At 56.2% G+C, this 27674-nt stretch overlaps 9 protein-coding genes across 9 annotated transcripts; 5 read left to right on the forward strand and 4 right to left on the reverse strand.

Annotated features, from left to right (window-relative positions):
* The first annotated feature begins 306 nt into the window (after nucleotides 1–306).
* On the forward strand, nucleotides 307–1124 carry B0H18DRAFT_1001501 (CKS-domain-containing protein). Its single transcript, XM_048028305.1, is given in 4 exon segments — nucleotides 307–432; nucleotides 493–689; nucleotides 751–994; nucleotides 1006–1124. 3 exon segments carry the CDS (start codon nucleotides 356–358, stop codon nucleotides 867–869), a joined length of 393 nt encoding a protein of 130 aa, XP_047894588.1. The 5' UTR covers nucleotides 307–355; the 3' UTR covers nucleotides 870–994; nucleotides 1006–1124.
* A 716-nt stretch (nucleotides 1125–1840) lies between these two features.
* On the forward strand, nucleotides 1841–6168 carry B0H18DRAFT_1158817 (Metalloenzyme, LuxS/M16 peptidase-like protein; the record flags this gene model as incomplete). The annotated part of the gene is made up of 18 exons (XM_048035792.1): nucleotides 1841–1993; nucleotides 2031–2063; nucleotides 2164–2211; nucleotides 2265–2303; nucleotides 2349–2472; nucleotides 2520–2746; nucleotides 2788–2896; nucleotides 2948–2973; nucleotides 3116–3371; nucleotides 3427–3819; nucleotides 3840–3902; nucleotides 4008–4116; nucleotides 4212–4476; nucleotides 4535–4655; nucleotides 4713–4804; nucleotides 4861–4957; nucleotides 5011–5466; nucleotides 5522–6168. 18 exons carry the CDS (start codon nucleotides 1841–1843, stop codon nucleotides 6025–6027), a joined length of 3117 nt encoding a protein of 1038 aa, XP_047894589.1. The 3' UTR covers nucleotides 6028–6168.
* A 142-nt stretch (nucleotides 6169–6310) lies between these two features.
* On the reverse strand, nucleotides 6311–10162 carry B0H18DRAFT_1084589 (uncharacterized protein; the record flags this gene model as incomplete). The annotated part of the gene is made up of 8 exons (XM_048031811.1): nucleotides 6311–6874; nucleotides 6919–7045; nucleotides 7089–7233; nucleotides 7260–7700; nucleotides 7748–8527; nucleotides 8576–9197; nucleotides 9250–9633; nucleotides 9989–10162. The coding sequence occupies 8 exons, from the start codon at nucleotides 10160–10162 to the stop codon at nucleotides 6311–6313; spliced, it is 3237 nt and encodes a 1078-aa protein (XP_047894590.1).
* Nucleotides 10163–11532: 1370 nt separating this feature from the next.
* On the reverse strand, nucleotides 11533–12986 carry B0H18DRAFT_1118176 (Indoleamine 2,3-dioxygenase; the record flags this gene model as incomplete). Its single annotated transcript, XM_048033742.1, has 3 exons — nucleotides 11533–11691; nucleotides 11756–12622; nucleotides 12681–12986. 3 exons carry the CDS (start codon nucleotides 12984–12986, stop codon nucleotides 11533–11535), a joined length of 1332 nt encoding a protein of 443 aa, XP_047894591.1.
* Nucleotides 12987–14637: 1651 nt separating this feature from the next.
* B0H18DRAFT_1001518 (3-hydroxyisobutyryl-coenzyme A hydrolase) lies at nucleotides 14638–17052 on the reverse strand. Its single transcript, XM_048028306.1, has 11 exons — nucleotides 16983–17052; nucleotides 16854–16917; nucleotides 16678–16791; nucleotides 16543–16624; nucleotides 16434–16497; nucleotides 16316–16383; nucleotides 16068–16260; nucleotides 15661–16014; nucleotides 15604–15631; nucleotides 15183–15550; nucleotides 14638–15162 (listed from the first exon to the last, which is right to left on the reverse strand). Exons 2-11 carry the CDS (start codon nucleotides 16878–16880, stop codon nucleotides 15102–15104), a joined length of 1359 nt encoding a protein of 452 aa, XP_047894592.1. The 5' UTR covers nucleotides 16881–16917; nucleotides 16983–17052; the 3' UTR covers nucleotides 14638–15101.
* Nucleotides 17053–17129: 77 nt separating this feature from the next.
* On the forward strand, nucleotides 17130–19566 carry B0H18DRAFT_1001521 (uncharacterized protein). Its single transcript, XM_048028307.1, has 9 exons — nucleotides 17130–17407; nucleotides 17469–17749; nucleotides 17988–18017; nucleotides 18044–18086; nucleotides 18142–18435; nucleotides 18498–18697; nucleotides 18766–18842; nucleotides 18912–19032; nucleotides 19211–19566. Exons 1-9 carry the CDS (start codon nucleotides 17226–17228, stop codon nucleotides 19522–19524), a joined length of 1542 nt encoding a protein of 513 aa, XP_047894593.1. The 5' UTR covers nucleotides 17130–17225; the 3' UTR covers nucleotides 19525–19566.
* A 657-nt stretch (nucleotides 19567–20223) lies between these two features.
* B0H18DRAFT_1001532 (uncharacterized protein) lies at nucleotides 20224–21685 on the reverse strand. The gene is made up of 8 exons (XM_048028308.1): nucleotides 21591–21685; nucleotides 21372–21540; nucleotides 21192–21324; nucleotides 20929–21006; nucleotides 20777–20845; nucleotides 20665–20726; nucleotides 20443–20607; nucleotides 20224–20373 (listed from the first exon to the last, which is right to left on the reverse strand). Exons 1-8 carry the CDS (start codon nucleotides 21613–21615, stop codon nucleotides 20295–20297), a joined length of 780 nt encoding a protein of 259 aa, XP_047894594.1. The 5' UTR covers nucleotides 21616–21685; the 3' UTR covers nucleotides 20224–20294.
* A 359-nt stretch (nucleotides 21686–22044) lies between these two features.
* B0H18DRAFT_875113 (cysteine desulfurase NFS1) lies at nucleotides 22045–24326 on the forward strand (the record flags this gene model as incomplete). The annotated part of the gene is made up of 6 exons (XM_048040397.1): nucleotides 22045–22231; nucleotides 22295–22377; nucleotides 22439–22570; nucleotides 22945–23595; nucleotides 23808–23945; nucleotides 24000–24326. The coding sequence occupies 6 exons, from the start codon at nucleotides 22045–22047 to the stop codon at nucleotides 24324–24326; spliced, it is 1518 nt and encodes a 505-aa protein (XP_047894595.1).
* An 846-nt stretch (nucleotides 24327–25172) lies between these two features.
* Nucleotides 25173–26997, forward strand: B0H18DRAFT_1084595 (uncharacterized protein; the record flags this gene model as incomplete). The annotated part of the gene is made up of 6 exons (XM_048031812.1): nucleotides 25173–25206; nucleotides 25344–25465; nucleotides 25520–25684; nucleotides 25741–25787; nucleotides 25849–26281; nucleotides 26752–26997. 6 exons carry the CDS (start codon nucleotides 25173–25175, stop codon nucleotides 26995–26997), a joined length of 1047 nt encoding a protein of 348 aa, XP_047894596.1.
* Between the last annotated feature and the right edge of the window lie 677 nt (nucleotides 26998–27674).

The raw sequence follows: 27674 nt of genomic DNA on the forward strand, positions 1-27674 counted from the left end.
CATACTGCTCGATGAGCTCGTCTATATCCTCGAGGTCGCCCTCGGCAGGCACTTGCGAGAACGCGACACCGGAGTCTTCGAAGGAATCATTGTAGTCGGCAACAAGGCCGTACTCGTGTTCAAGATCCTCAAATTCGTACATCGGATCTGGAGTATGGGAACGTCGGTGTCGAGAGCAAGAAATACGAGCAGGCGCGTCTCGTTCCGGACCAGGGAAAGCGCGGAGATTGAATTCAGCGTGTTTAATGCATCACGTGCACATCACGCCCGTGTGACGGGACGCGTCTCGGAGCTCTCGCGAGCGTTGTCGGCGATCTTCATTGCAAGGCACTTCAATCATTGCCCCCGCATCGCGATGTCGAACAAGGACGCACAAGCGCAGGCTAATGCGGCTGCCGAAGCTGCGAGGAAGCTGGACGAATACATTGAGAAGTAGGCTTGTCGTTCTCGTCTTCGCGGCAATCGGACCCTCATATCGTGCCCTTTCTACAGAATCCACTACTCTGATCGCTACACGGACGATGAGTACGAGTACCGCCACGTTATTCTTCCAAAACCGCTCTTCAAGATGATCCCGAAGACCTTCTTCAATCCCGACAAGAGCGGCACGTTGCGACTGCTGAGCGAACAGGAGTGGCGGGGGATTGGTATCACGCAGAGCCTGGGATGGGAGCACTATGAGGTACACGGTGAGTAAACTCGTGTTCGTTCACCGCAAGCACGCTTTATCGACCTGTGCCGCTCCCATAGCCCCAGAGCCGCATGTCTTACTCTTCCGGCGGCGTAAGGACTTCGTGGCGACTGCACAGGCACAGCACCACGTCCTTGTCAATGGCAAACCTGGCGCGAAGCTGGTCAGGAAAAAGTGACGCGGGCAGAGTCTCCGATCCGCACCTATCCGTTTATCGTCGTCATTTCCCCGGGCCGTTTCGTTACATTAGTGGTCATATCTCATATCTCGCTTGCTGTTTTCGATGTACCATACTTCCTCGGCCTTGTCTGCATCTCGTGTCCAGCTGTGTCTAGTGCTATGTTTACTCTGTTATCTGGATCCGTTCTGTTGTGTGACTTCTAGCGTACAATGTACTCGGCTGCCCGCTGTTCCTGGTAAGTAGATGTATCGTGAGGCTTTCATGCATGCAGTCGCTTAGCTTGCAGACAGATCCGCCTGCACATGGCGAGGATTGTCCTCTGTCATCGTCACGTAAGAGACCTCGAGGCCCCCCAGCGACATTACCTTGGTCGATGTCAGGAGACCAGTGAGCGCATCGCCCAGTGCCATTCGGCGTTTGTCCGAAATCCGGGCGAGCGTGTCGGCGACATGGAGGTTTGGGCTGCAAGCCACCACAGGCTCGGCGCTGCTCTGAGAAAGTCGCGCCCTGCCGTTGTCGGGAGAAGTACAGGCTCTTCGACGTCATGAAGGGACGTTGCGCACGGTCATATAGCTCTGGGGAAGCATCGTGGCGGAAGTCTGATTAAAGTAAGAGGCCCGGTGTGAACGCCTGCTGAGAATAGACTAGCTTTTGTGAGAGGCTGGTTTCCGAATAAGGAAGGCGCCTGGGTTCACTCCTGCTTGCGCTGGCTCACGTCGACCGTCCTACGAAACGCGCGACGCGTCGCGATAGGCTGCTTCCCACTACCTGCACGGTCCTCACCCCCCAAAATGATGTAAGCCTGAACTCGCCTTATCCCGCATTATTTCCCGTATAAAATGTCACGCTTGCTGGCGCGATGCACATCCCTCTCCGCCCTCTCCTCGTCCCTCTCCCGCCCGTTCCTAAACTCTTTGAGGTCTGGCAGGCCCCCGCCCTCCGCGTTCTTCCCCTACTCGACCTCCGTCATGCCCCCGCACAAGCCGCTCATCCCCGAGTGGGAGCGCATCGCCAGCACCGCGTCCAAGCCCTACTACATGTTTACCATGCCCATCCACAAGTCTCGCAACGACGACCGCGACTACAGAGTCATCCAGCTCGACAATGGACTTCAGGCGATGGTCGTGCACGACGCAAGGCAGACAAGGCCGCCGCCAGCTGGATGTCTCGGTCGGCCATCTCTATGACCCGGTGAGTGTGCAACGTTCTCCACAAGCTCCATGGCCTCGCTGCGGGGCTGCCGTTATGGACCATGCTCCTTGGATGCCCGCTCACGCTATCCACCGTTCAGGATGATATGCCCGGTCTAGCGCATTTCTGCGAGCATCTGCTCTTCATGGTACGTGGCACGCGACCGAAGTCTGTGCATTAATGTACTGACCTGTCGCACAGGGTACGGAGTTGTATCCAAGAGAGAACGAGTACTCTGAGGTAAGCATGCACATTAGCCGCTTGCGTTGACTCATCGCGCCAAAGTATCTCGCCAAAAACAACGGAAACTCTAACGCATTCACCGGCACCTCCAACACAAATTACTACTTCAGTGTCGCGACCGATGCACTTCCGGGCGCCCTCGCGCGCTTCGCTGCCTTCTTCCACTGTCCGCTCTTCTCTCCCTCGTGACGTCTCGCGAGCTTAATGCCGTAGACTCCGAGCACAAGAAGAACCACCAGTCGGACATGTGGCGAATCTTCCAGCTTAATAAACATCTTAGCAAGCCTGGACACCCTTGGAGCAAATTTGGTAGCGGAAACCGCGACAGCCTGTCCAAGGTTGGTAGGGAGTTGAAAGCGACGGGCCTCCTCGCGCCCTCCACGCCTTCAGCGCCCAAGTCCGCTGACGGTAGTCTTGCTACCACTCCCACCTCTTCTCGCGTCCCGTCTCCCACGCCGTCGTCCTTCTCCACTCGAGCGAGATGGATGGCGACGGAGGGAGCGTCGGCCGGGAGACGCGCCGCAGGCTCGTCGAGTGGTGGAGCAAGGAGTACTGCGCCGGACGCATGCGACTCTGCGTGATCGGGAAAGGTAGATCATCCCTAGCACGATCCGCTCGTGGAAGCTTAATGTGACCGGCAGAATCACTGGACGAGCTCTCGAGCATGGTCGCCGAGCTGTTCTCTCCCATTCCCAATCGGGACAGGACCCCCTTCCGATGATCAACGACCATCCCTTTGGACCCAATGAGATACAGGTGGGTTAATTTCCGACGATCCCGCTGGTATTCCCCGCTGAATACGGCTTCAGAGTCTGGTGTCGGTCCAAACCATTATGACTTTCCACGCGGTGGAGGTGTCGTTCCCGCTTCCTTGGCTAGCATCTCAGTGGCGCCACGAGCCTGGAAACTTCCTCAGTCACTTCCTGGGACACGAAGGTCCGGGGTCGCTCCACTCACACCTAAAGAACAAGGGCTGGATCACCGCGCTGAGCGCGGGACCGCAGAACCTCGCTCGGGGCTTCGCCATGATCAAGATCACGCTGAACATGACCAAGCTAGGCTTTGGTATGTTCCCGCGTTCCTCTCCAACGGGCTCCGAGATAACCGTTCGGGTTGCCAGAGAACTACCGGGAAGTCACGCTCACGATCTTCAAGTACCTCAACATGCTCCGGGCATCCAAGTTCCCGGCGTGGTACCAACGCGAGATGAGCCTCCTCAAGGCTACTCGTTTCCGATTCGCGGAAAAGCGCCGTCCGGATGATTACGCCGTGTGGGTGACTGAACACCTCTCGTGGCCCGTCCCCCGCGAGCTCGTGCTCAGCGCTCCGCAGCTCGTCTGGGAGTGGGACGAGAGCGACCCTGTCAACGGCGGCGAGAGCGAGATGCGCCAAGTGCTCGACAGCCTGACGGTCGACTACGGCCGCGTCGTCCTGATGGCGCAGAAGGACGTGCACGAGCGTGTCCGTGGTGTGAGCGAGTGGGAGTCCGAGCCATGGTATGGTACCCAGTACCGTGTCGAGAAGCTCGACCAGACTTCATCGCGCAGGCACAAGCGCCGAACGACATCCCCGAGCTCTTCCTCCCTGGCCGAATGAGTTCATTCCGACGAATCTGGATGTCCAGAAGCAACCGGTGGATCAGGTCGGTTCCCTCCGCCAACTCTGTTTCTTGGGAATTTCATTGAACGTTCGTTCTCTTAGCCTCTCAAGCGTCCGCTTCTCATCCGCGACACCCCTCGCACGAGCCTGTGGCAAAGAAGGACGACACCTTCTGGGTTCCCAAGGCCCACGTCCTCATTGATATCAGAACGTATGCTCCATATGGTTTTAGAGTTGCATGCGTGTTGCTCACGACTGGTCCAGACCGGAAGCCAATTCCTCTGCGAGAACCAGTGTAATGACGAGGTACGCACCCTCCGTCGACCCTGCGAATTGCACCCGCTCACTTTTTCTCAGGCTGTTCTCCGATCTCGTCAACGACACTCTCACGGAGTTCGCGTACGATGCGGATCTCGCGGGATTGAGCTACAACTTCTCCGCGCAGATGCTAGGCGTTTCCGTGGTGTTGTCTGGATACAACGATAAGCTCCACGTCCTCGCTCGCGACGTCTTCGAGCGCGTGCGAAACGTCCAGCTCCGCGCTGACAGGCTGGAAGTCATGAAGGACCAGGTGGGTAGAAGCTTGTTGGCAAGCATCCACGCCCCGGCTAACTGCGAGCGAACCACAGGCCAAGCGCGACTATGAGAACTTCTACATGGGGCCGCCTTTCCGCGTCTCCGACTACTACGGTCGCCACCTTCTCACCGAACAGCAATGGATCCTTGCGGAGAAGCTCGCTGAAGTCTCTTGTGAGCCCTTCTTGTGATTGGTCAGCGCTTCGAACGATCGTGCTCACTCACGTATAGCGATCACGATCGAGGAGATTGAGACGCATGCCGCTCGCCTGTTGTCCAGGGCTCACTCGCGGATGCTGGTCGTTGGCAACATGGGTCGAGACGTAAGCTAAATGAAATACCAATACACCGTGCGAGTACTAACGATCGGGTAACTTAGGATGCTGTTCAATTGGCGGAGACGATGGAGAACGTGCTCGACTTCTCTCCCATGGATCCGGCTGCCATGGTGGACACAGCGCTCATTCCAGCGGACGGTATGTTACAGTTGTCAAGGCCGCCATGATACGAGCTCACTGCGTACCACAAGGTTCGAACCATGTTTGGAAGACGGTCGTCCCCAACCCAAACGAGCCTAACTCGTCATTGGCATACTATATGCACATCGGCTCGTACCTGGACCCGCGCTTGCGGGTCACGTCTGCGCTGCTCACCCAGATCCTTTCGGAGCCTGCATTCAACGTCCTCCGCACACGCGAACAGCTGGGCTATATCGTCTCGCTCTCCCAGATGATTTCTCCGGGCGAATCGAACATCGGCATCCGGATCGTCATCCAGAGCGAACGCGGCCCGGTGTATCTCGAGGAGCGTGTCGAAGCCTTCCTCGAGGAAATGAAGGATAAACTCGAGGAGATGCCGGCCGCCGAGTTCAAAGAGCAGCAGGCCGGACTCGAGCGCAGATGGAGAGAGGCGGCAAAGAACCTCGGGGAAGAGACCAACCGTTACTGGACGCAAGTCGACTCTGGCTACCTGGACTTCCTCAGGCGTGAGTGTTCCTCGTTCCTCCTGCTCGGTTGTACGTTGTAACACCCCGCCTGCAGGTGACCATGATGCGAGTCTCGTGAAGAGCGTCACGAAGGCGGATGTCATCGCGCTCTTCATGGACCGGGTTCACCCCTCTTCCTCTGCTCGGGCCAAGGTCTCGGTGCATCTACACTCGCAGAAGCCTCGCCCGAAGAAGATCAGTCTCGGTGCGATGGAAGCGTTTGAGGCCCTACTCCTCGACAGGGGCATTGCTATCGATACCCAGAGGTGGAGGGAGGAGCTCACCGGCGAGGGCGAGCCGCTCCTTGCACAGTTCGGGAAGTACTGGCAGGACACACTGTCTTCGCTGTCTCCTCTGGTCTCTCCGGAGATCGCACAGGAGCTCATGGCAGCTCTGCCTGCGATCATGGAGAACAATCCTGCAGATGCCGACTACGAAGGGACCCTCAAGGACGGTGTGAACTTCGTCGATGATCCGAAGGCATTCAAGGCATCCTTAAGGAGGGCGGACCCTCCGAGGCCTCTGGTCAACTGGGACGACCTGCCGCAGTCCAGGTTCTGATTATCTATACTGATTTTTGCATGCTTCATGTGTATATCGTAGTGTTGTCTCGTCGGAACATTCGTAAGTAGCAGGATACAAAGTACCGTAGATAGTAATGTAGAGTCTCGTAATTAGCTACTAACCCACAAACCACAATCAGTATCTCCTCGCCTCTCATTTCCTGGCATTGCCCGCATGACCAAAGGAGAGACCCATAGCTTATACAGTTATTACAATAAGTGATGGATACAAAGCAGTACTGCACAGCAAAAGCACAACAACAGCAGAACGGCACGCAGAATCACGGAGGGTCCAGAGGGTAGTGTATAATTTTTCGGAATAATTGCCAGACGGCGCCCATACCGCCGATGACCGCGTTCGCTGCGTTCTTTGCGGACTGCGCGTCTACGAACTTCGACGGGAGGAGACGCTGCCACGACCAGGAGAATGAGAAGTATTGTGCAAGCATCAGTGAGTACGGGTCATTGATTGTCGTAGGTGCGTCTGTGGTCTGAAGTGCGTTTTCCTGGACAAGACGAGTCGTACTGGGAGGCATAAATGTATACGCCGACGGCTCTAAATGAACATGGTCTTCCGGCAGGTTGTTTCCTAGACTGGAGGTGTCCGGGGAGATGGTCGTAGCAGTAAACGACTGCGTCGTATCTTGGTTGAACCACCATTTCTTTGGATCGCTCGCGGGAGCGGTGGGTGTGAAGGTGATCGTCTCGGTCAAGACGAAGTTATCATGGGAGGCTGATTTCCTGAGGGCTTGCAGTTCCGATGTAGCACGCCGGAGATCAGTCGCGAGGGTGAAAATGATGGTGAACATCAAGAGTACGCCAGCAACCTTCGCGACCAGCCATAGCTTATGAGATGTCGGTGAAGCCGCTTTTGGCGGTGGGGCTATACGGGTGACGCGGACGGATATTGAGGATAGTGGAATTCGTTCAGTGCATAATGCAAAAGACGCAGACCGTGTGGAGATCTTTGCTGGTGCATGAGATTCGTGTCGAAGGACGACAGTTCGTAGCCTATACTAGAGGTTTAACAACGACTTCACAACAAGCCAGGAATCACACACACCTTCTTGTACCCGTATATCAACCTGAAGCAAGCCTACGGGCATAGCAAAACTGGGAAGTAGAATTTCCAGAGGAACAGCGAGATTTTCTCGCTGTTTCCCTTTCTTATCCGTTTTGTCGTCGGTCGTGCCTGCTCTTTTCCCTTGACAAGGTAGATGATCCTCACACTGCCTCCGCCAATTTGACCGACATGAACGCAGACCCAGCTGATCCAGTCCTTGCCGCTTGTCTCCTCAAACGGCAGACCCAGCCCGACCAGGCCGCCTTGCGGCTTGACGGCAGCAGTTGTTTGACAACGAACAGGGACACCCTCAACGCTAGCACTCGCGATCTCCATTTGTGGATGCGGACCCGCGCGTTGGTAGTCGCCCGCAGTGGCGCCGTCAACCTTGGGAACCGAAACTCGGCCAGGAAGCGCAAGTCCGAATTCCAGCCATTCAGAGTCCGCATCTGAGGGCGCCGGCAGTGTGAGTTCGACGGCGTAGCCGTTCTTGAATGCGTGCCCATCTCCCAGGAGCGAGGTGATCGTGGCGTTGACGAAGGGTATCATGAGCGGGCCATCTCTTCGAGGCTGAAGTTTGGCGGTAGACATCAAGGAGAGTCTTGTAGCTTCGACGTGGACGCCATGGATCGCATCCCCAGTGAGAGTCCTGTACGATCGTAGGGGACGTCGGAACTCTCTTCGCTTGGACGGCGTCCCCGAAGTTGTGAAGCGGGGATGCGGGACACGACGATACGCGCGGGTTCGCTCCCGCAAGAGACCTGGTTGCCCTTCATGAGGACTGCCTTTCGGACATTGGTGTCGCGATTTTTGCTGCTTCTGGTGAAGACATGGACAGATGCTTGGCGAGCTTCGTTCCGGACGATCGTAGACGTCGTCTCTTGATCGGTGTAAAAGATCCGGAAGATCGGAAGGGATATCGGGTCGTCGTTGTGTTCATCTTCAGAGGAAGCCGGAGAGGATCGTCGCGAATCGGGCGTCGTCGGTGATCGACGTGGACAGATGAGAATGGTTCCGGAGACGCTGAAAGTAAAGATGTTCTTCGGCGGCGGTGACAGTTCATTCATGTTCAGATGAACAGTGATCGGTGCCCTGGGCGGCCGCACATCGTCCTGAGTGTCGTCGATCTCCGTATCCGTGCCGTTGTGATCCCTATGCCTGGATGAAGATCGGCGTCTACGCGCGCGTTCCGGACTTGACGGCGCAGACAGGGAGGGAAGGGATGACACTGTGCCTGAGGGTGTTGACACAGGAGAGCTCTCGAATGAATATTCGGCGACGTTGTGCACAGGGAGTGGCGCTCGCAAGAGCGAGCTTGAGTTTGTCGAGGCCATAGAGCTGTTGGAACTGGACCTGATTGGAATGTGCGAATTGCCGTTGACCATCTTGCCGTTTGGGGACGATGGCAAGACATAAATCGAGGGTGGATATTCGCCTGAAGATTGTCGAGAGACAGGCTGCCGTGATAGAGGCTGCGGAGGACCTCCGACAGCAAAGCCGGTGAAACCAAGGCCGCCAGTCACTGTCCACCGGGGTTCATCGTTCGAAGCCCAGGCGACGTCGTAATCATCAGCCTCGAGGCCAAGGTCCATACCGAGCAACGTCGCCACGCCAGGGAACCATATACCTTTGCAAGTCGCAGTATAGTCAACCTTGACGACCAGGCCATCGGGATCAGCGTCTCTGCCCTTGCCCTTGTGTTTTGCGAGAACGGTGCACAGCATGTCACCTTTCACTTCCCGGACGCCGACTCTGCGACGACCGTCAGCAGTCTCAGGTATCTGGCCTGGCTTCGGAGGAGATGCCCATCGGACACGAATGCGATCGGTACTCGGGAACGAGCCTTGTACTCCGCAACCCTCGGGGAACCCAGCCGTTGTCGACGCGTCGCTTGATTCATCGTCGGCGAAGTTGTTGTACGAGTGAGAGCGGGACAAACGCGCTGAAGGGCTGCGCGTTACGTGCGGGTCGGACGTGAGCTCCCATGCGTTGCCGTCCTCGTCCGCAGAAGAGAGCGAGGCAAGCGAAGATGATGTCGACTGGCCAGGAGGGAAGATGTGCAGTCTGATGTGGTTGGACAAACATCGAGGCACAGGAAGGGAGAGCTAGGGTAGCGGACTGAGGACATGTGGGTCTCCGGCAGATGAACTCACTCACCAAGTAGGGCGCGAGTGGTGGCTTTGACAAAAACGGCACCCACAGGTCAATCGCTGCCATGAAGTGCATTACGTTTGAACCGCGTCTGGTGCGGCTGTCGCGCTCTCGTTTGGGAAATTCTCTCGGGATAATGTAAGAGATGTGATATCCACTGACAAGAATATTTCCCGTGTACTTGGCATCCAAAGGAGGGATATTCGTGGACGAGGAAAGGAGGTCCGCGGGTGGGACATATGGGGTGGTTAAACGCGCTGCCAGGTTGAGGGCACGCGCTGCCTTGTGGAGTAGAGGCGCATCGGTTGATGAGAAGTTGTAAGGCACGGAGTTGCTGTCCAAAGGATGGACTTGAGCGTCCAAAACCTTCAGGTTTTCCTCTGTAGACTTCTAAGCAGAAGCAAGGGGGTTCTGAACGGGGCACGGACCTGGGAATAGAGGAATCGATGCTCCCGGGCTGACGCTGTCGAGGGGAAGCGAAATCTAAGCCAAAACAAAGTCAGATCACGTAATGAACCAACCCAAGTCAGAGAATGGGATGATAGTATCCAGAATCCACAGCCAGGGACGCGTTGTGCTGCGTTCGGCCACACCCGAACGTTTTCGTAGCAGACGCACGCGTATGACACGCAAGCAATCGCGGCCAAAGGTACGCAAAGTGTAGACAGAACACAGTGCAATAAATTCCACTGGATAGTACGCATTGGCCGTCCCGAAGTCGGGCACACATTAAGCCCTTACTCACCTTCAAGTATACTTTGATGGACGCGCCATCCCAGCCCTTCTTCGACTTTCCCTCAATCGCCAAACGCGTTACAACATTCAGCTTCTGCTGCTGTGCGACGGCAGTCGCGTTCGAATAGCTCACACTTGTCAGCGGCGGGCTGATAGTGCGCGTATGGCGCGAAGAACTCGGCATGTTAGTTACGACGCGTTTTGTCGTGTTTCCTCGTGGTATGTCGCGCAAAGATGGCTCAGGCGCGTGGGGCGGTGGTCGACGGTGAAGAACAGCGAGAGTAGAGATGCTCAGTAGGGCGGAGTGGCATGGACACGGTCGAGATTCAAGCTTCTCTCGACGCATAGACTAACCGAGGTTGCTACGCTTCGCTCCAGTAAGTGGATGATCAATCTCCGATGATAGAGTGAGGAGAACAATAAGACAGTTTGGATCTCCGACGCAAAGCAACCGGTGATAGCCGGGAGGCTCCAGTCAACGCCCGATCATGTCTCTCATCCCACATCACCCTAATTGGCATCTCATGAGCGTCGACATGGACGTCTGTGTCTATACCGGTCTGTTATCTTCATGATTCGTCTCACAGTATACCCGAAGCGTGCGTGCGACTGAGTCTTTCCATTGCGCCATTGACAACATCAACAGCGCCAGCTAAAATGAAGGCGGGAATGCGCCACTGTGGCAGCAGCAGGTGCAACCATTGAGATTGGAAGCTTGAAAGGACGGCACTGCCCTACTTATTGTGTCGTGGATCGCATCCGTATCAGATACCGTGTAAGCATGAGCACGAGGGCAAGCACGGCATGCTATTGCCCGGGCCATGGTCGATTGTCACTGGCAGAGGCACACGCAGTTGGAAGTTCCGACGACAGGCTTGCAGCTCCCGCGACATCTTCCAGATAACTTAACATGTTCTCATGCAGTGGTCAAGTATGGTGCGTGTGAGAATCAAGTCCATGTAACAGGGGTACGGGCATTCAAATGACGATCTCCTAGGGCTCTCCAGTCTATGAGTACGCGGTATGATGCAAGTAGGTTCTTGTGATTGAGTTCCGTCAAAACTGACCGAAGACTCTTACCCAGCCTCGCAGGCGCGTAAAACTTATCCCTGGGAAAGCTTCCAGTGGTTCATATACGCAACGGCCCCTTCTATCGAACTCCAATTGTTTCTTCCTGCCAAGTCGTTGCCAGTGTGTCCATGTCTCCTTTCCGATTCTGCCACCATCTCCGCCATAGCGTCCTAACCCTGTACTCAGTAATGGCCCAAGACACTTGCCACGCTTAACCAGCTCAAGCTTTCTTACAAGACATCCTATGTACGCTCACTTCTACATGAAGAGCGTAGACAATATAACTGCGTTATGTGAATTATAGGACAGAACGAATTGCTATAGTAAGTCCGTGATTAGTGTCCATTCTACCAGTACAATACATCATTACGACGTCGCTGACGCCGATTTTAGATTATACAGGCCACACACCACACGATTATGTGAATACTATATGCCACGACTGCCTCGCACAAGTCACTGTCGGAGACTCCTCATTACTCCTCAATTCTCCAATAGCGCTCGGCGGGTCGCGTCTCGACCGGCCTTGAGAAGGTTCGACACCGCGCTTCCGCCCGTGCCCCTCGCAGGTCCGTCCTTCGGTGTCCCCTCCGCGCCGTCGCCCCCGTCGGGAGCGAATCGCGCCGGCGGCGTGCTGTCCGCCTTCGTCACCACGTAGATGCCACAATCCTGATATGGAAGTCCCGTAGCTTCTTGAGGCGCCCACGGCGGCGTTGTATGGCTCGCGCAGGTTCGGCGTGCGCTCCGCGACAGGACGGACACTCTGGAGGCGTGTGAGGTACTCGCGGTGCTTGCCCGGCATGTACCGCCACATCCGCTGCATGAAACCGAGGTCCGCGCGGCGGTTGGGCTCTGTCGGCGCGGGCATACGGCTAGTCGCGAGCCTGTGGTCGATGTCCAGGAAGACGTCAAGCGCGTGCATGACGCTGCTCTGTCCAGCAGAGGCGCCGCCGAGATCGAAGTGTGTGGAGTCGCCGTTCGGGACGCCCTCGAGGATCCAGCCCGGGTGATTGGGCCCCTTGGACGTCGCGCCAGCCCACCATGGACGTACGACCCAGTAGAACTCGGTGGGGTCGACTGTCTCGCGCATGGACCGGAATATCTCAGTCAGCTCGTCGATGATGCTGGCGAGCTGGCTGAGGTCTTTGCCCAGCTGCGCGATCGCATGCGCGTCCGCGTAGCCCGAGCGGGGGAGACATTGAAAGCGATTGAAGATTTCCAGCATCTCAACGCCCTTGAGCTCGACGGCAGCGGAAGCGATGTAGAAAGCGCGCTCGGTTTCGGTCCCAGAGAAGATGTTGAGGTATCGCATGTTGTGCACGCAGACCGGCAAGCTCGGGTCGATGAGCTCCCAGTTCCAAAGGACGGTGTCTGCGAAGGTGAGCACGGGGGCGATGCCCAACTCTCGGGACACTTCGACGAGGGGGATCGCAATGGACTTGGGGACAACTAACGCGGTGTCGGTGTGTGGCAGTGAATGCACGTAGAAATGCATGAGACTGGCCAGGACCATGTGTGCCCTCTGGAGAAGACGGACGTCCCCGCGGAGAATGGAAACGTCCTTGACAGGCCACTATTTCACGCAGCGAGTGTCAGTGGCCGCGACGCATCTGGCTGATTCCAAGACTGACCGAGCGGACTGTCGTCCTCCACCAGGCTCCGTCGGATCGCCTGGACAAGGCCTCTTCGTTCTTGTCTGCTCCTAGCGCCAGTACGCTTGGGGCGGCGGCGAATGCTGCCTCCCATATGGCGTATTCGTCTGGGAGCTTCGGCAGCGGCGCCGAAGGGAAGAAGCCAGTCTTTCCATCGACCTCAAAGTCGCTCGGGCAGAAGGTGCCGTCCCAGGTGAAAGGCTTGGTGAGGAGCGTCAAGACCTGCGAGCTATCCAGTGTCGAGGAAAGCCAGGTGAACGCGTGAATAGGAGACGGGAATATCATTCGTGTCGGTCCGGGGGAGGTTGGCGGTGTGTTTGTGGATTCGGTGGAGGTGAGCGTGCTTTATGTAGTCCGTGAAACGGAAGGCCTTGGATTGTGAGGCCAACACATGCCAATAATCGCATTTTATAGGACGCATGGCGAGGTACAAGGAAAGCAATCAGGCCGTGTATTTGGTCATCTACGGCCGCAGGGCTTCTGTGACGAGTTCGCAACTTCGATCGAGATCCAGAGGCAAGTTTTCCGAATAGGCTGTGCAGATCTGGCTGACGAAGTCCGAGTCAGATTCTATCAGTACGAGCTGTGTTCCGCTGTGTCTACGCGGACCTCCTGTGATGTTTCACACTGTGTTCCTGGACCGACGTGCAACGGTTGTGCAGGGCAAGGTGATTAGAATGTTCATGCTGCCACCTACATTCACGGGCGGCAGCTGCAGTGCGCAATGGGTCTCGACCTATGGAGAATACAAGAAGACTCGGCTGGACGGGCGGTCAGTGACGGAACCTTCCGTCCCGCTCACCTCTGCCAGGGGTCATGGAAGGAGTCTATGTGCGATCCGAACAAGAAGTGCCTTCCCGTGCCTTGGCAATTTGCGTGTGCACACGGCGCAGCGACAGGAAACGATGTTCATAGGACGTTGATGTGCAAGCGAGCAGAGCGCGGACGCGTGAACCGGCCATGCCGCACCTCAGACGAGGTCAAATACGGCGCCACCCACAGCCGTTACGGCGGGACATCCCATCAGTCCGCCACGTGGGTGCGGCTCCTCGAGGCCATTGCCACCGTCCACATTCGCCGTCCTTGTTCGAACCCCCCTCGATCCACCTGAAGCATTTCCGGGAGGCGGTTGTGTTCTGCTCCCAAATCCGTACGTCCTTTGCCCGTTCCCAAGGCCCTGTTCCCGCCGGCGCTGCAGTAGTACCGCGACCCCACAACACTTTCGGCCACCTTTTCCCTTCGCTCTCCGAGCCCGCTCCCAATTCGCCTCGCTCTGACAGGCAATGATTCCACCCGCGACTTGCAGTACAGTATGTTTCTGATACTATCTTGAGTCTTTTCTACTCACCGGGTTTATAGTCCGTGCCCGAACCACTTGCAGGTGTAAGACGAGTACAGAATGAGTTCTGATACTACCAAAATGCCTCGCACAGCATGACTACTGTACAAACTGGTTGTTGTATCCTACTCAATCATTATCCAGCTCCTGTGTCCTCTGCCTGTCGTCCGGTCCCGTCGGATAACCGATCATTGCACAAAGTACCTCTATCATCACAGCATGTCCGGATGGTTGCGGGGATGGCAAATCCGAGTCACTCCTACTAGCCTTGAGCTCGAGGTACCCCATGGAGAAGCGGAGGTCCGCGGCTACCAGCCAGCGAAACTTTCATGGACTTTGTAAGAGACGTTGTATAAATTACTCTGCATTACACATTGAAACACAGCAATGTTTCGATCTGAGACGCTTGCCGGCTTTTTAGGTCTGCTACGGAGACTGGGTTTCGATAAGCATGGCGCGTCGCTCAATGCAGTCTCCATTCCTAACCTCCAGGGAACTTCCCAGTCGTCGATAGCTGGGCTCGAGGGAGTCACTGGTTGGCACGTACTGCACTGACTCACAATAGAGCCTGTCATCATTGCCTTCGTCAAACATGTCAAGGCCAACAGCATCTACGGCCAACAACGATAAGGCGAGCAACACGTCCATCGGACGATACATGCCATCCACCGGAGACTTGTCGATGATACCAATAGAACTGTAGACCACAGACAATTAGTTGAACCACTACGCAATCATACTGTTGCGTATGATAATCGCCATTGCCGTAAGTGATGGGTCCGACTGTACTGCCGTCACGGTAAGTATGTGCGGAACATGACACCTCGCGCCCTCGGTAGGTGGAGCAGGAACTGGCATGGTAATGATAGCAGGTGTGCCGCCACAGCGACATTACTGCCGCAAAAGCCAACACACAGCTGCCTGTTGTCATCCGGCACGTCTGTCAATCACTGGCAAAGTCTGGCATATCAGCAAAGCAGGTAACGCGTAGCAACGTCATACGCGGGCAGTATATCGACAGGCGCGGCGTATGGGAGCCCGTAGCCCTCAGTACACAGCGGTTAGTGTATCCACTTCAGCCACTTCTTTCCCAACTGCTTGTCTTCCTCCGTGGCGCACTTCCTCTGCACCACCTCGGTAACCTTTGCCGTACGCCCGCCTTCCCCTTCTTCCGGGTTTCGAACTTCTCGATGACTTCGTCGAGGGTGAGTGCGGTGCTTCCGCTGCTCTTGTGCGAGCCCTCGACTATCTCCTTGATCTCCCCCTCTGTCGGCAGCCCGTAGATCATAGGGTCCGCGACCTTGCTATCCATTTTTTTGAGCCACTCAGGGATGCTGAGACGTGGCCAAGACCCCTCCGTGGTGACGGGCCCTGGGAAGAACGACGTCTGGATAAAGTCGTCGGACACCTCGCCAATCGTGTTCGGCTGCCAATTCGGCCGCTCGTCCCGCAATTTCTTGACGACCACCTTGTCCACTCCTTCGTAGAAATCCTTGCTGGCTTCGCCGCGCTGCGCATATCTGTCAGTCAAGGCTGGAACTTGCACAAAACAGAACGACGTACGCAGAATGCCGTCGCGATGTTCAGCTCCCTTTGAAGGGCATCCAACAGGTCATGTACTCCCCCTCACGGATAGAATACAACGCAACCTTCAAGCTGGTCGGACTCCGCAGATAGAGTATGTCCAGTGTCTTCTTCGCCCAGTCACGAATGTTCTCGTGCGGGCTCTTCTCCGAAAGATTTGCAAGATGCTCCATGATCTTCTCAACCGAGTCGTACCTGAATGCCGAGTCAAGCGCGGCACGGATGCTGCCCACAAGCGGGCTGGTCAGCTCGTTCGGTATGTTGTCGTCCCGATGGTCCTCAATGAGGGCGTCAATCTGTTGGTGTGTCGGGTTCCAGAGAGAAGCAACACGCTCCATCAGCGCCGGTATCCGCCAGGAAGGGACAAAGTGCGTGGCGAAGCCATGTTCACTGGCAGGGTCATTAGAGTCTGGCAGGCGGACATCACCGACATCGTCACCCACAAGATGGCTCGCCCTGAGATGGTCTCTCCTGTCAGACCGAGATATGTTCCAACCTGGCCATCAGCCCTTGAGAGGAAGAAGCTTGCGCCAACGTCCGGACAATAGCCGATCTTCGTCTCCGGCATGGCGAACGTAGAGTTTTCGGTGGCAATCCGGAATGATGCATTGGCACAGAGCCCGACACCGCCGCCCACTAAAGGCAACATTAACATCAAGCATCTGAACAATACAAAATGGATCATGCTCACGAGTGATACCGTCCATAATAGCGATATATGGCTTGGGCATGGCGGCCAGAATGTAGTCCAATTCAAATCTGCAGACACAGTTGGCAATGCGGGGGTACGCAATACAATTGGGGCTCACTCTCGCTGGAAGAACTCAATAGCACGTGGAAGAGTCTCCGGGCTTGCACAGTCCTCAACGACGCCTGCATTCATGAGCGGAGGCCCCGGAGGACACATGACACACGTACTTGCAACATCCCCTCCTGCACAAAACGCCCGACCATTTCCTGTTGCCGCTATGACACCCACAAGATCTTGACTGGCCCATTCCTGAACGGTGTCATTGAACCATGCAGGTAGAGTCCAGAGCGTGTAGGACATACCTCGATCTTCGGTCGGAGCCTCTCCAGCATCTCCCGGTTGACCACATTCAGCTTCTTTGGTCGGTTGAGGACAAATGTCCGTAGACAACCATTCTCCTTGAACTGCACCGACGCCTATCGTCGCCCACAATGAATGGTTATTGTCCGTGCTCGCTCTGAGCCACCCGCGTACATACCTCTTCCGACAGTGCGTCCGAAGACATATGCCGCTGGATGGCCGCTGTCCGCGCCGCTACACGGCTAGAGCGTGTCATTCTCGCGAGTCGTATACCACGAGCGAGCATTGGGGTGAAGCAACCACCGACCTGCGGAGACAAGCACACGGGAAGGTTTCTAGGATGTGACGGCGAGCCGGGTCGCCGTACGGGGATGGCGGCAGGGGTGAGAAGTCCTACACGCCCACGTGAAGCGCGCGCGAGAAACTGCTGCCATCCCCGGTCCGCGCCTTGCCACTGACCGCCGACTTCGTTGTGCTGCTGCAACAGCCCGTCCACTATTGTGTTCGCCAGTACTGCTCCCTTCTGCAGTCGTTGCTTCTGTCGCGAGGGATGGAGAGTAACCAGCTGCCTGCAGTTGGAACAAGACTCATTCATTCAGGACACCTGGGCACTGTTCGATTTGTGGGGCAAGTTGACGGAGCCGCAGGACTCTGGCTTGGTGTTGAATGGGACGACCCACAGCGAGGCAAGCACGATGGTGTCAAGGACGGCAAGCGGTACTTCTCCTGCGTGTGAGAGTATGTCTGCCTGTCCGTGTCCGTCTCAATGACCGACCCAATCGCTATCTTCCAGTGTACCTAACGCTGGGTCTTTCATTCGGCCGTCATCGAGTACTTCTTACGGTCACTCGTTCCTTGAAGCACTAGCCTCCAAGTATATTGACGTGCCTCATGGATCGGGGGTGGAGAAAGTCATTCTCGGGTCGTCTAACGGCGCGATCGAGGTGGAGGTAGTAGGGCTGGACAGGATCAGAGGCGAACTTGCACAGCTCGAGCGGCTTCGTGAAGTGAGCCTCGATGGCCGAGGCGTTGCTTCTGCAGATCCTCCTGGAGCCATCTCGAAGGCCTGTCCAGGTAAGTACCGAAGGCTTTGCTCGTGATAGATTTGTGGAGGCTGTAGATGCATAGCCCAACACGGCAGTTGCCATGTTGAGTGAACATCTGCTTTGCATATATCGATGCACGAGCAGGCGCAAGAAAGTGATGGCGCTCAACTGAGTTGACCTTGCCTGGATACAGAGCGGTCTTGGATAGCCACGCTCCTCTTCCCGTGACTCGGGCTTCATGTCCTCCGCTTACCTCTGACTTGTAGGGATTCGAGGCCTCGACTTGTCGAAAATTTGTTTCCTTCTTGGGATGTTGTATCAGCGATCGTCTGCGAATTACCCAACCTGCAGCGGCTCGCTCTCAAGTACGCATCTGTCAGCGGCTCCACCTGTATAGCATCTCACACGCTTGTATGGCAGCCAGAACCGGCTCAATCTACCTATCAACCATGATGGGGCGCTGGCCGCCTTCCGCGATGTCTACGAACTTCAACTCAACACCACCCTGGCCACATGGGATGATATGCAACACATCATCCGTTACATGCCCGCACTCAGAGCAATCGAGATGGGTTACAACCGCATCCAGTCGCTCTCGACGGGGCGGGATGTAACCGCCCCTCGATCGCATCCGAGGCTGGAAGAGATCAACCTTGACAGCAACTCGCTGTCGAGCTGGCCCAAAATTTGCGAGGCTCTGCGGCCATACACAGCGTGAGTAGTTATGGCATAATTGACCAACCGCCAGACCTAGTCCAACGCGTGTATCGCAATAGACTGCAACGCCTCGTGCTAACCTCCAATGCAATCAACTTGATCGGACCTTTGCCCGAGCCGAACGACCCGCCTCTGGTGCACCTGAAACACCTCTCGCTCTCGTACAACAGGCTCAGCTCATGGTGCGACATTGACCATCTCTCGGGGTGGTGTCCGGCGATAGAATCACTGACGCTCACGGGCAATCCATTTGTTGAAGGCAAGATGCCTGCCCATCTAACACTGACAGCACTGACCGAGTTTCTAACCGCTGGCATTTGCCCACAGACGGCGAGCACAGCCACAACGCACGTCCGTTCCCCATCGCGAAAATCCCAACGTTGACAGTGCTTGACGGCGCCGGTGTAAGGGGGCGCCCATCTTGTTCTATTCTTGACCGGTCTGACGCAACGCGCCTCCGATTTCCTGTGTAGGTTTCCGCAAAGGAAAGGACAGACAGCGAGCTGTTTTACCTCTCGTGGGTCAACAAGCACGGACCGCCCGACGAGGACGCCCGAAGCCGGGAACACCCGCGATGGAATGCGTTGTGCGAGAGTACGTTCGCGGAACCCCCTCCCCCGCATGGCTGTGTACTAACGGAATGCTACGTCTCCCGCCGGCACTCAAGAGCACGGAAGACCCGACGCTGCACCGTCCGCCGCCCAGCAACGCCAAGATACTCTGAGCAGCCGCCTCGTCGGTGCGTTTTGTCATTGTCCATTCTCCGAGTCAGTCGGCTCAGCCTTGAGGTCAACCCACACAGATGTGAAACTTCACCGAACGGATACACCGCCCTCCAAGAAAGCATTGCCCCCTTCATCAGACCCGGTCGTGCTCCGCGTGCTCCCGTCCATGAACGTACGCACGTTCTACCTCAAGGTCGTCAAGTCGTTCAAGATTCCCAAGGCTGCACAGACGTTTCTGAAGCTGTGGTTGCGGATGCCCGACGACAACGTCGTGGAGATCGACAGAGACGATAACCACGATCTGGACTGGTGGGGCGTTGAGAACGGCGTCGAGATGTTCGTGCTCGTCGAGAAGGCGTAGAATCACATTGGCCGTGAGAGTACGCGTGCGCGTGATCTGAGAAGTCGGAAGTCTACTGTGTAGATTGTAATGGTATGTAAAGGCGTATGTACATGATATACTGTCCTGGAATGTAATAGAGAAGATGACGGACAATACCCTTCATGGACGTCCACCAATTCGCAGGGAGGCCTGAAAGCTGCGCCACGGATAGGCCAGGCGCCAGACGGGGATGGACAACCAAGCGCACTCTGGCACACACAAAAGAATCCTCTTGTACGGAGTCGCGGGACGCAGCAGCCTTCTGATTGTGAGCTTGATACCATCGCATCGAACCCTTATGAGCCTCTATCGTTGATGAGCCTGGGTTCCACGGGACGCTTTATTGGGCCAGCGGCAGAAGCTTCGCGACCACACGATTGATGGGAACAGTCAAGTCCAACTTCGGTATTCCTTGTTCTCCTCTCCAGGACGCGAGCCAGTCCGGGGCACGTTTCGGTAACCACAACGAAAACGCCAACGCCAACGCCAACGCCAACGCCAGGGCCTGGAAGGACCAACGCGAACCTAGGACGACCACACGACCAAACGAGGACTATCCGAACTTCAAGTACACGATGCACGATTGCGGTCCATACAGAAGGAGAAACCTATTTCGAGAAGCCCGTCCAAACGCCTTTGTGAAGAAACCCCTTGCGATGATCCGCGCGAAAGTCGGGTACGCCGCTGGAACTCGGCGCCGCGCTGCGTCCACACGTCCACACCGCGTCAGGGCCACTGGCCTACGGACCTCAACGCGTCCATCCACTATCCCCATTGGCATGCCTTGAGGCCCTGTCCTCGTAACGATCGTCGCGTCTTCTTTCCTCCCTACGACGGTCATAATAATAATAATCAGGGTCTCGACGGTCATCATAGCCACCCCGTCGGTCATCGTACCCTGCAGGCCTTTTATCTTCCACATCCCTCCGTGGAGGGGGAGACCTGGGGGCACGGCGATCGTCGTGGTCGCCACGTCGAGGAGGTGACCTGGAGCGTTCGCGGCGGTGGGGCACACGGTCCTCCCGGCGGTCGTCTCTGGCATAGCGGTCCTCCCGGGGCTCCCTAGCAGAGCGATCATCCCGCGAGTAACGATCATCCCTACGGTCATCACGAGCGTACCGATCGTCCCGACGGTCGTCGCGACGTGCGTCATCGCGGCGATAGTTGTCCGGACCACCGCGCTGCAAGGGATTGCTGAGCAAGACATGACAGAGTAAGAGTAAGTACTCACGCTGGCATCCAAAGTTACACGGACGGGTTGTCCACGAAGATCTTTTCCGTCGAGGTCTTTCACAGCGCGCTCGGCATCTTCACGAGAGAGGTATCAAGGATACTGAGCGCCACTGGTCAGGAAGAGCGAGCTGGAACGACAACAATGGATACTAACCCCTCGCCAGGCGCATCACGGTCGATATCCGCGTACGAAACACTGCCAGCTTCACGACCAAAATCTTTGAGGTCCTGGGGGGAGGAAGGGCAAGATCAGGATCGTTCCGGAACAGGGGATCACGAGGAAGGCTTGGCCAGGGTGAGACATCTATGCCACCCACAGGCGCATGTCCACGTTCTCCATGGTCTTCAAGGAGAGGATCGGAAGGAACAGGAGTAGGGTCCATGGCGCCCGCTTTAGGAGAGGAATGCCGTACCTGCCAACTTGTGTCGCGAGAAACGCCTGAGACGACGAGACGATACCCAGGGGGACGTCTCGCGCGCATAGCACGTTCGGGTTCGTACGGGTCCCTGCGCGGGCGGCTCTCTTTGGCAAATTCAACCACGATACTTTTCAAATGTTAGCCATTGTCCGACGGGAGTGGCACCAGCCCTACTTGGTGCCCATGAAAGGTTTGCCATTGAAATGGTGAACCGCGTCTTCTGCGTCCCTGGGGTTTTCAAACTCGACGAAACCAAAGCCGGTCATGACACGGCAGTCGACAATGCGACCGTAACCATCGAAGATTTTTTGCACGTCGTCGGCGCGCGCGTCCGGGGGAAGTCCTGTTCATCTGTGAACCAACGACCAGCATAAGAGAAGGGTAGACACGTACTGCCGAGGTAGAGTCGTCGAGCCATTTTGGAGTGGTGGGAGAGAAGGAAGAGATGCACGTCTCGCGCGCCTGATGGATGGCGAGTTGAAAAGGGCAGGCCGGGTGGTCCGTGCGCAACACGAGGACGCTTCCAGATAAGGCGCAGGATGTGCTTACGAAAGCAAGGGGAGGGATTGGCCAGAACGGGAGGCGGGTGGGAGTCTGGTGGCGGCGCTAGTGCCGATGCCTGCGAATGGCGTCGGCCGCAGAGGATCCGGCCGCTCCCATTGGCCACAGATCGCGCACTTTGTTGCCAATTAACGCAGAATCGCGGCCTGTGATTGGCTGGCAGGGGGCTGCCGTGACTGCATGACCAAGCGCAGCCAATCACACGCGCCCGCCTGACGGTTGCGGCGTTCCTTGGGCAGGGTACTTATATTATCTGATAACGCTCCTCCGCCCGCCATCTACCACCATGTTCTCCAGAGTCTCCTCGCAGGCCGGCAGGGCCGTCTCCCGCTCTGCGCTCAGGTCGTCCGTCTCCCGCACCGCACTCAAGGATGCCAGGAGGACACTCGTTCAGCCGTCCGGCGCTGACAGGGCCAGCGTCGTCGATGTGCCGTCCACTTACGAGGGTGAGGATCACTTTACGCCTCGGGCAGGTGAGCTGGCATCCTTTTGCACTGTGGAACAGCGACACTGATCGCGCATAATTGCGCTTGCAGATATGCTCGGGTTCAAGCTCGAGACACCGAACCGGGAAGGAGTATTAGGCGAGAAGATTCGCCCAATATATCTCGACATGCAGGTAAGGTTGTGAAGTGGTTCATATGCAGAACATAGAAGACTCAATTTTATGTCGTGCGCAGGCAACAACACCCGTTGACCCGCGGGTACTGGACGCCATGCTGCCATATTTCACGGATATGTACGGCAACCCACACAGTCGGACACACGCCTATGGGTGGGAGGCGGAGAAAGCCGTCGAGGATGCGCGGAAGGTATGTCATTTGCCCCCTGGTCTCGACGAGCGACTCCGGAGTTATGCGTCTCGGTGCGCGGACACGCTTCGTTTCGGGTATTTTCCGCCACCAACATGACGGACTTCTTCATTAACGCAGAGCGATGCCCCTTGCGTCTTTGGGAATCTAGCCTGCAGGAAGAGATTTTGCGTTCCAGGTCGTCGTTTGCCCGCCTGCATTGTATGACCCCGGGGAAGCACGACGCTGCTTACACACCTGAACACCAGCTCGTCCCACGCACCTGACGTGTGCCGAGTCCTACGGGCACTCCCCTTGATGTGGAGTCCCGCAACCCCGAGTCGCTCCGAGCCAATGCTCACTTTCGAGATAGCCATTCTGATATCATCGTTCAGAACATCGCAGATCTTATTGGCGCAGACCCGAAAGACATCGTCTTCACCTCGGGTGCCACCGAGTCAAATAACATGGCCCTCAAAGGTGTCGCACGGTTCCACAAGGATCGCAAGCGGCACATCATTACCACGCAGACTGAGCACAAGTGCGTGCTCGACTCATGCCGCAAGCTACAGGAAGAGGGCTTTGACGTGACGTACCTCCCTGTCCAACAAAACGGCATCATCGACCTCGCCGAACTGGAGGCCGCGATTCGCCCGGACACCTCCATCGTGTCGATCATGACTGTCAATAACGAAACCGGCGTCATCCAGCCTATTGAGGAGATCGGCGCGCTCCTCCGCAAGCACCGCGGGATCTACTTCCACACGGACGCCGCGCAGGCGGCGGGCAAGATCCCTCTCGACGTGAACGAGGCGAACGTCGACCTCATGAGCTTGTCCGGCCACAAGATCTATGGCCCGAAGGGCATCGGTGCTGCATATGTCCGCCGGCGCCCACGCGTAAGACTGGAGCCGCTCATTGACGGCGGAGGCCAGGAGCGTGGTCTGCGCAGCGGAACTCTCGCCACGCCCCTTGTCGTCGGTATGGGTGAGGCGGCGCGGATCGCGAAGCAGGAGATGGCGGTGAGTGTTCAGCCCTTGCGACGCGTTGATGAGAACGTGCACGTATATATGTATACCGACCCGTGAGCTGCGCGGCGTAAGTCCAGGCTCAAGGCCGGCCGCCGGCGCAGCCGAGACGCACCGTGCAGGGGTACTGAGCTTCCTGCTATGGCAGATGCTGTCTAGACATCATGGCTTCTGTGACGACACGGTACTGACTGGCTGCCTTTCTAGCGGGACCACGCGCGCCTCAAGAGCTTTCAGACCGCCTCATTAGGGGCATCAACGCAAAGGTCGACCACGTCGTCCGGAACGGAGACGTAGATGGCTTCCCCGGATGCGTCAACCTCAGCTTCGCGTACGTTGAGGGCGAGTCTCTCCTCATGGCGCTGAAGGTATGTCACATTCATATTCATCATGCGTCCGCTGATCATTACCCCGCTGCCCAGGATATCGCGCTTTCGTCCGGCAGCGCATGCACATCCGCGTCGCTCGAGCCGTCGTACGTCCTCCGTGCGCTCGGCGCGGCCGAGGACATGGCGCACTCGTCGCTGCGCTTCGGTATCGGCCGCTTCACGACGGAGGCAGAGATCGACTACGTCGTCGACAAAATCGTGTCCGTCGTACAGAGGCTGCGCGATATGAGCCCACTGTGGGAGATGGTCCAGGAGGGCATCGACATCAACAGCATCAACTGGGCTCACACTAGGCGTCCTCCTCGTCCTCCCCGTCTCATCCCGCTCGTGTGGCGTCGTAGTTGGTCATGTGGTGTGTGACATTGTCGTTCTGTTGACTATTTGTGGTAGGCTACGTGCCTTCACCCTTCGACTTTCCCGGGCTGTTCTGCCCACGTATGTTCGTCTGTTGTCTCGAGCGCATCCCGTGTAACACTAGTTAGCGTAGTACGGAGTTTATATGCCACCAAGAAGACAGTTCTTTCTGGCCATCTCGACACTGTTGTGTGCGTCCTCTTCCTTAATTGTCAGTTTCCTGTGACCATCTAGCCATCCTACCGCATGCAAATTCTCCGGTACTGCTCTCATGGTTGTATCTGATCTTATGGTCAATTGTCGTTCGGTTCACGGACATCGACATGTATGAATGATATCCAGACAAGAGGTGAAGATTCGAGTTATCCCGTTTTGTTGTGCAGACTACTTACTTGCAGCGCACAGGTAGGCCGCCGAAATTCGGAACACTATTACCACACCCCGACCTTCCGTGATGTCGGTGAAAGCTGCCAGCGATCAGCATCTCGAACGCCGGTATAGTCAGCACTCCTTTTCTCGTCGCGCCATGCCTCCGCACTGATCGCTCGCGTCTTTGCTAGGCGCGGCATCGGGGCGGCAATGCGTGAGGTCAGGCTTCAATAAACTATTCGCTGGTTTGTGCACTCTGCTGACCACGCTGGTTCTGATTGCGTACTAATACTAATACCATGCATTGTAAGCTAGTCGACGCCTAAAACACATGCTCATAGGTCACTAACACCAGTTGTTACTGGCGTCTTCGAGCGAATTTTCGTCCCGCGGAGCGCCACGCCAAACCTAATCAACCTGTCGACTCGCCCACATAGTCAAGACTCAAGACACCACGCTTGAAAATCGGCTATGCTTTAAAGCATGCCTCAGGGCGGTGGACCGGGGAACTACCATCGTCACCTAGCCCCAGCGAACTCTTCATCCTATCCTACTCAAAGAGTTCTTTCCCTTGCATTCGCTACCCAATCCCCGCATACTTACTTGAGCCGGGATGATGACCCGATCCTGTGCCGTATAACATCTCGTTCACAGACCAATCCGCTGTTATTCGCTTCTTCCCTCACCGAGACGGCGTCGTAGACAACAACTGGAACGTGACCTATTCGGAAAGCTCCTTCGCCGACTGGTCTTACGACAATCTGTTTGGGGCAGGGGTGAGCCGCCCTACATACGCCCGTTGGCACATGCTCATCTGCGTATGCCCTTAGGTCAGCTCCCATAGAACTACGCTGACCGGTGCATATGTCGTGATTGATTGGGCAGGAACGGCTGTGTGGCTGTATGGAACGGCGGTGGAGAACTCGTACACTGTTGCGATAGATGGGAATTACGCTGCTCAAGGCCAAGGAGCTACAGACGGAGTGCTGTTCGGCGTGACGGACCTAACTTATGGCTACACACCATCACCCTGACCGTCGTTGAAGGCGAGGTGTCTATTACAGGGGCCATTATCACAGTGGGTATGGGTGATCCAGGGTAAGCAAACTATGCATTATCACGTATCATGGGCACTGGTACAGGGCGTAGCATTGTTCAGGACTGTCCTTCATACACGGAATATATCCGCTACCGAAAGCAACGTGTCTTCCAATACGGCGGTGGGCCTGAACCCGATCTTCAGCGGCACTCAAAACTGGTCGGCATTGGACCTCTACACAAATCAGACCTCTGGCTATCCATGTATCGCCACAAACACCGTAGGTGCAACACTATCATTCAACCTCAGCGACTCCGTAGGGTTTGCTATCTATGGGAGCGACGACTGGCAGCAGGGGTTGTTTAGTGTATCCGTAATCAGCGACGACCCTGGAGCGACAAGCTCCGTGGCCAAGGATGCAATTCAGTACAGCTCGAGATCGCTGTGGTCGCAACTCGACATGTTGAAGTATTTGGCCACGGGACTGGACCGAACGGCTACGTACCAGGTTGAGATCACGAATCTTGGGGCGGATGTCAACGTTGGGTCCTTGGTATTTTACGGCGTTGATTCTAGGCAAGCACTCTACTAGATCGCATCGTAGTGTCTTGATGTCTGTGTGCTGATCACTCAGTCACTGCCAGTGCATCCGCGACTGGAACAATTTCAACACCCAGGCCATTATCACGCATAATGCACACTCAACAACGAATGCTATCATCGTGGGAGTCGTGGTGCGTCGATGACATTTGATCGTGGGCGAGTCCTAACTACCTCACTCACGTCGCACTCACCTAGGTCGCATCTGTCCTCGGAATCTCAATTGCTCTTGGCATTGTTCTTTGGGCCATCCGGCGGCAGCGACGGAGGCAGATGTTGGACCTGGCGACATCAGCAGTGCCATGTAAGTGCACCTGCTTTACCAGGGGCAGATCTTGACACTTCCTGTTAGTCGCCGAGAGCCCATCCATCACTCAGAACGTGTCCGCAGAAATCCAGATGTCTCACGTCCGTCTTCCGGAGAAATTCACAAACGCCGAGCTGCTGCGAAAGTCGGGGCGCAGTTCGACGATGCTTCAAGTTCCCGCTGCTACAAGTGGACGACACACTGACGAAAACAACGCAGCACCCCTAGTCTCGAGGAACCTCGACGTATCTGACTTGTATGAGGAGATTGGCTCGAGAATACACGAGCGGGACGCGGGGCCTGCCATCCACCACCTGTATATGACCCTACGTGGGCAGTGGGCATGTTACATCCCAACTTGACGCATTGAGCACTCACTTACGCATGGCGACTTTGATGTCTCTCCTGTCACTCAAGTTCCGTCTTAGATTCCATGTTCAACGCGTACTTTGGGTGTGGTTTCGTTCGCTCCTGTGTGTGCGGACATGGACGGGCACCCAGAAGTCAAGTAGTACCTGCGCTGAAGTATTTTGCAGTCAGGCTTGAACTCAGGGCGATCCGCTAGTTGGCGGGGAACGACAGAATTTCTCCGCTGCGCAACCGGCCGGTCGGTCATTTGAGTACGCTTACACTCCGGAAATTTTGCCAATAAAATCGCCATGCCATTGAATCATCCTGAGATCTGAGTCCATAGGCTAGATTTTATTCGCGTGTGTAGACATGCGTAGTCATCAAGACGCCAGAGCGAAGGTGCGTCCTCATTATCTAGCATTGGCAGAATGCTCACTCGTTATAAGCAAGCAGGGTAGCCTCAAACTTGGCGCGGCGCTGCTCATCTTGATCGTTGACTGAGAACGCCAACTGCCAAGATGGCAGTGTGATATGCTATGCGGCGGCCGCCAACGAACGTCTTCCAGGCTTGCTATCTTACATTCTCAGTGCGCGCCAATCCCTCTATGCATTGATCATCCGCTTTCTGGGGAGATGGAGGTGATATGCCAGGTCAGGTCAATATACTCGCCATTCCAAGACCTTTCTC

This window comes from Fomitopsis serialis (genome assembly GCF_022376445.1).
Source record: "Fomitopsis serialis strain Sig1Antser10 chromosome Unknown B0H18scaffold_25, whole genome shotgun sequence".
NCBI classification, from domain to species: Eukaryota; Fungi; Basidiomycota; class Agaricomycetes; order Polyporales; family Fomitopsidaceae; genus Fomitopsis; species Fomitopsis serialis.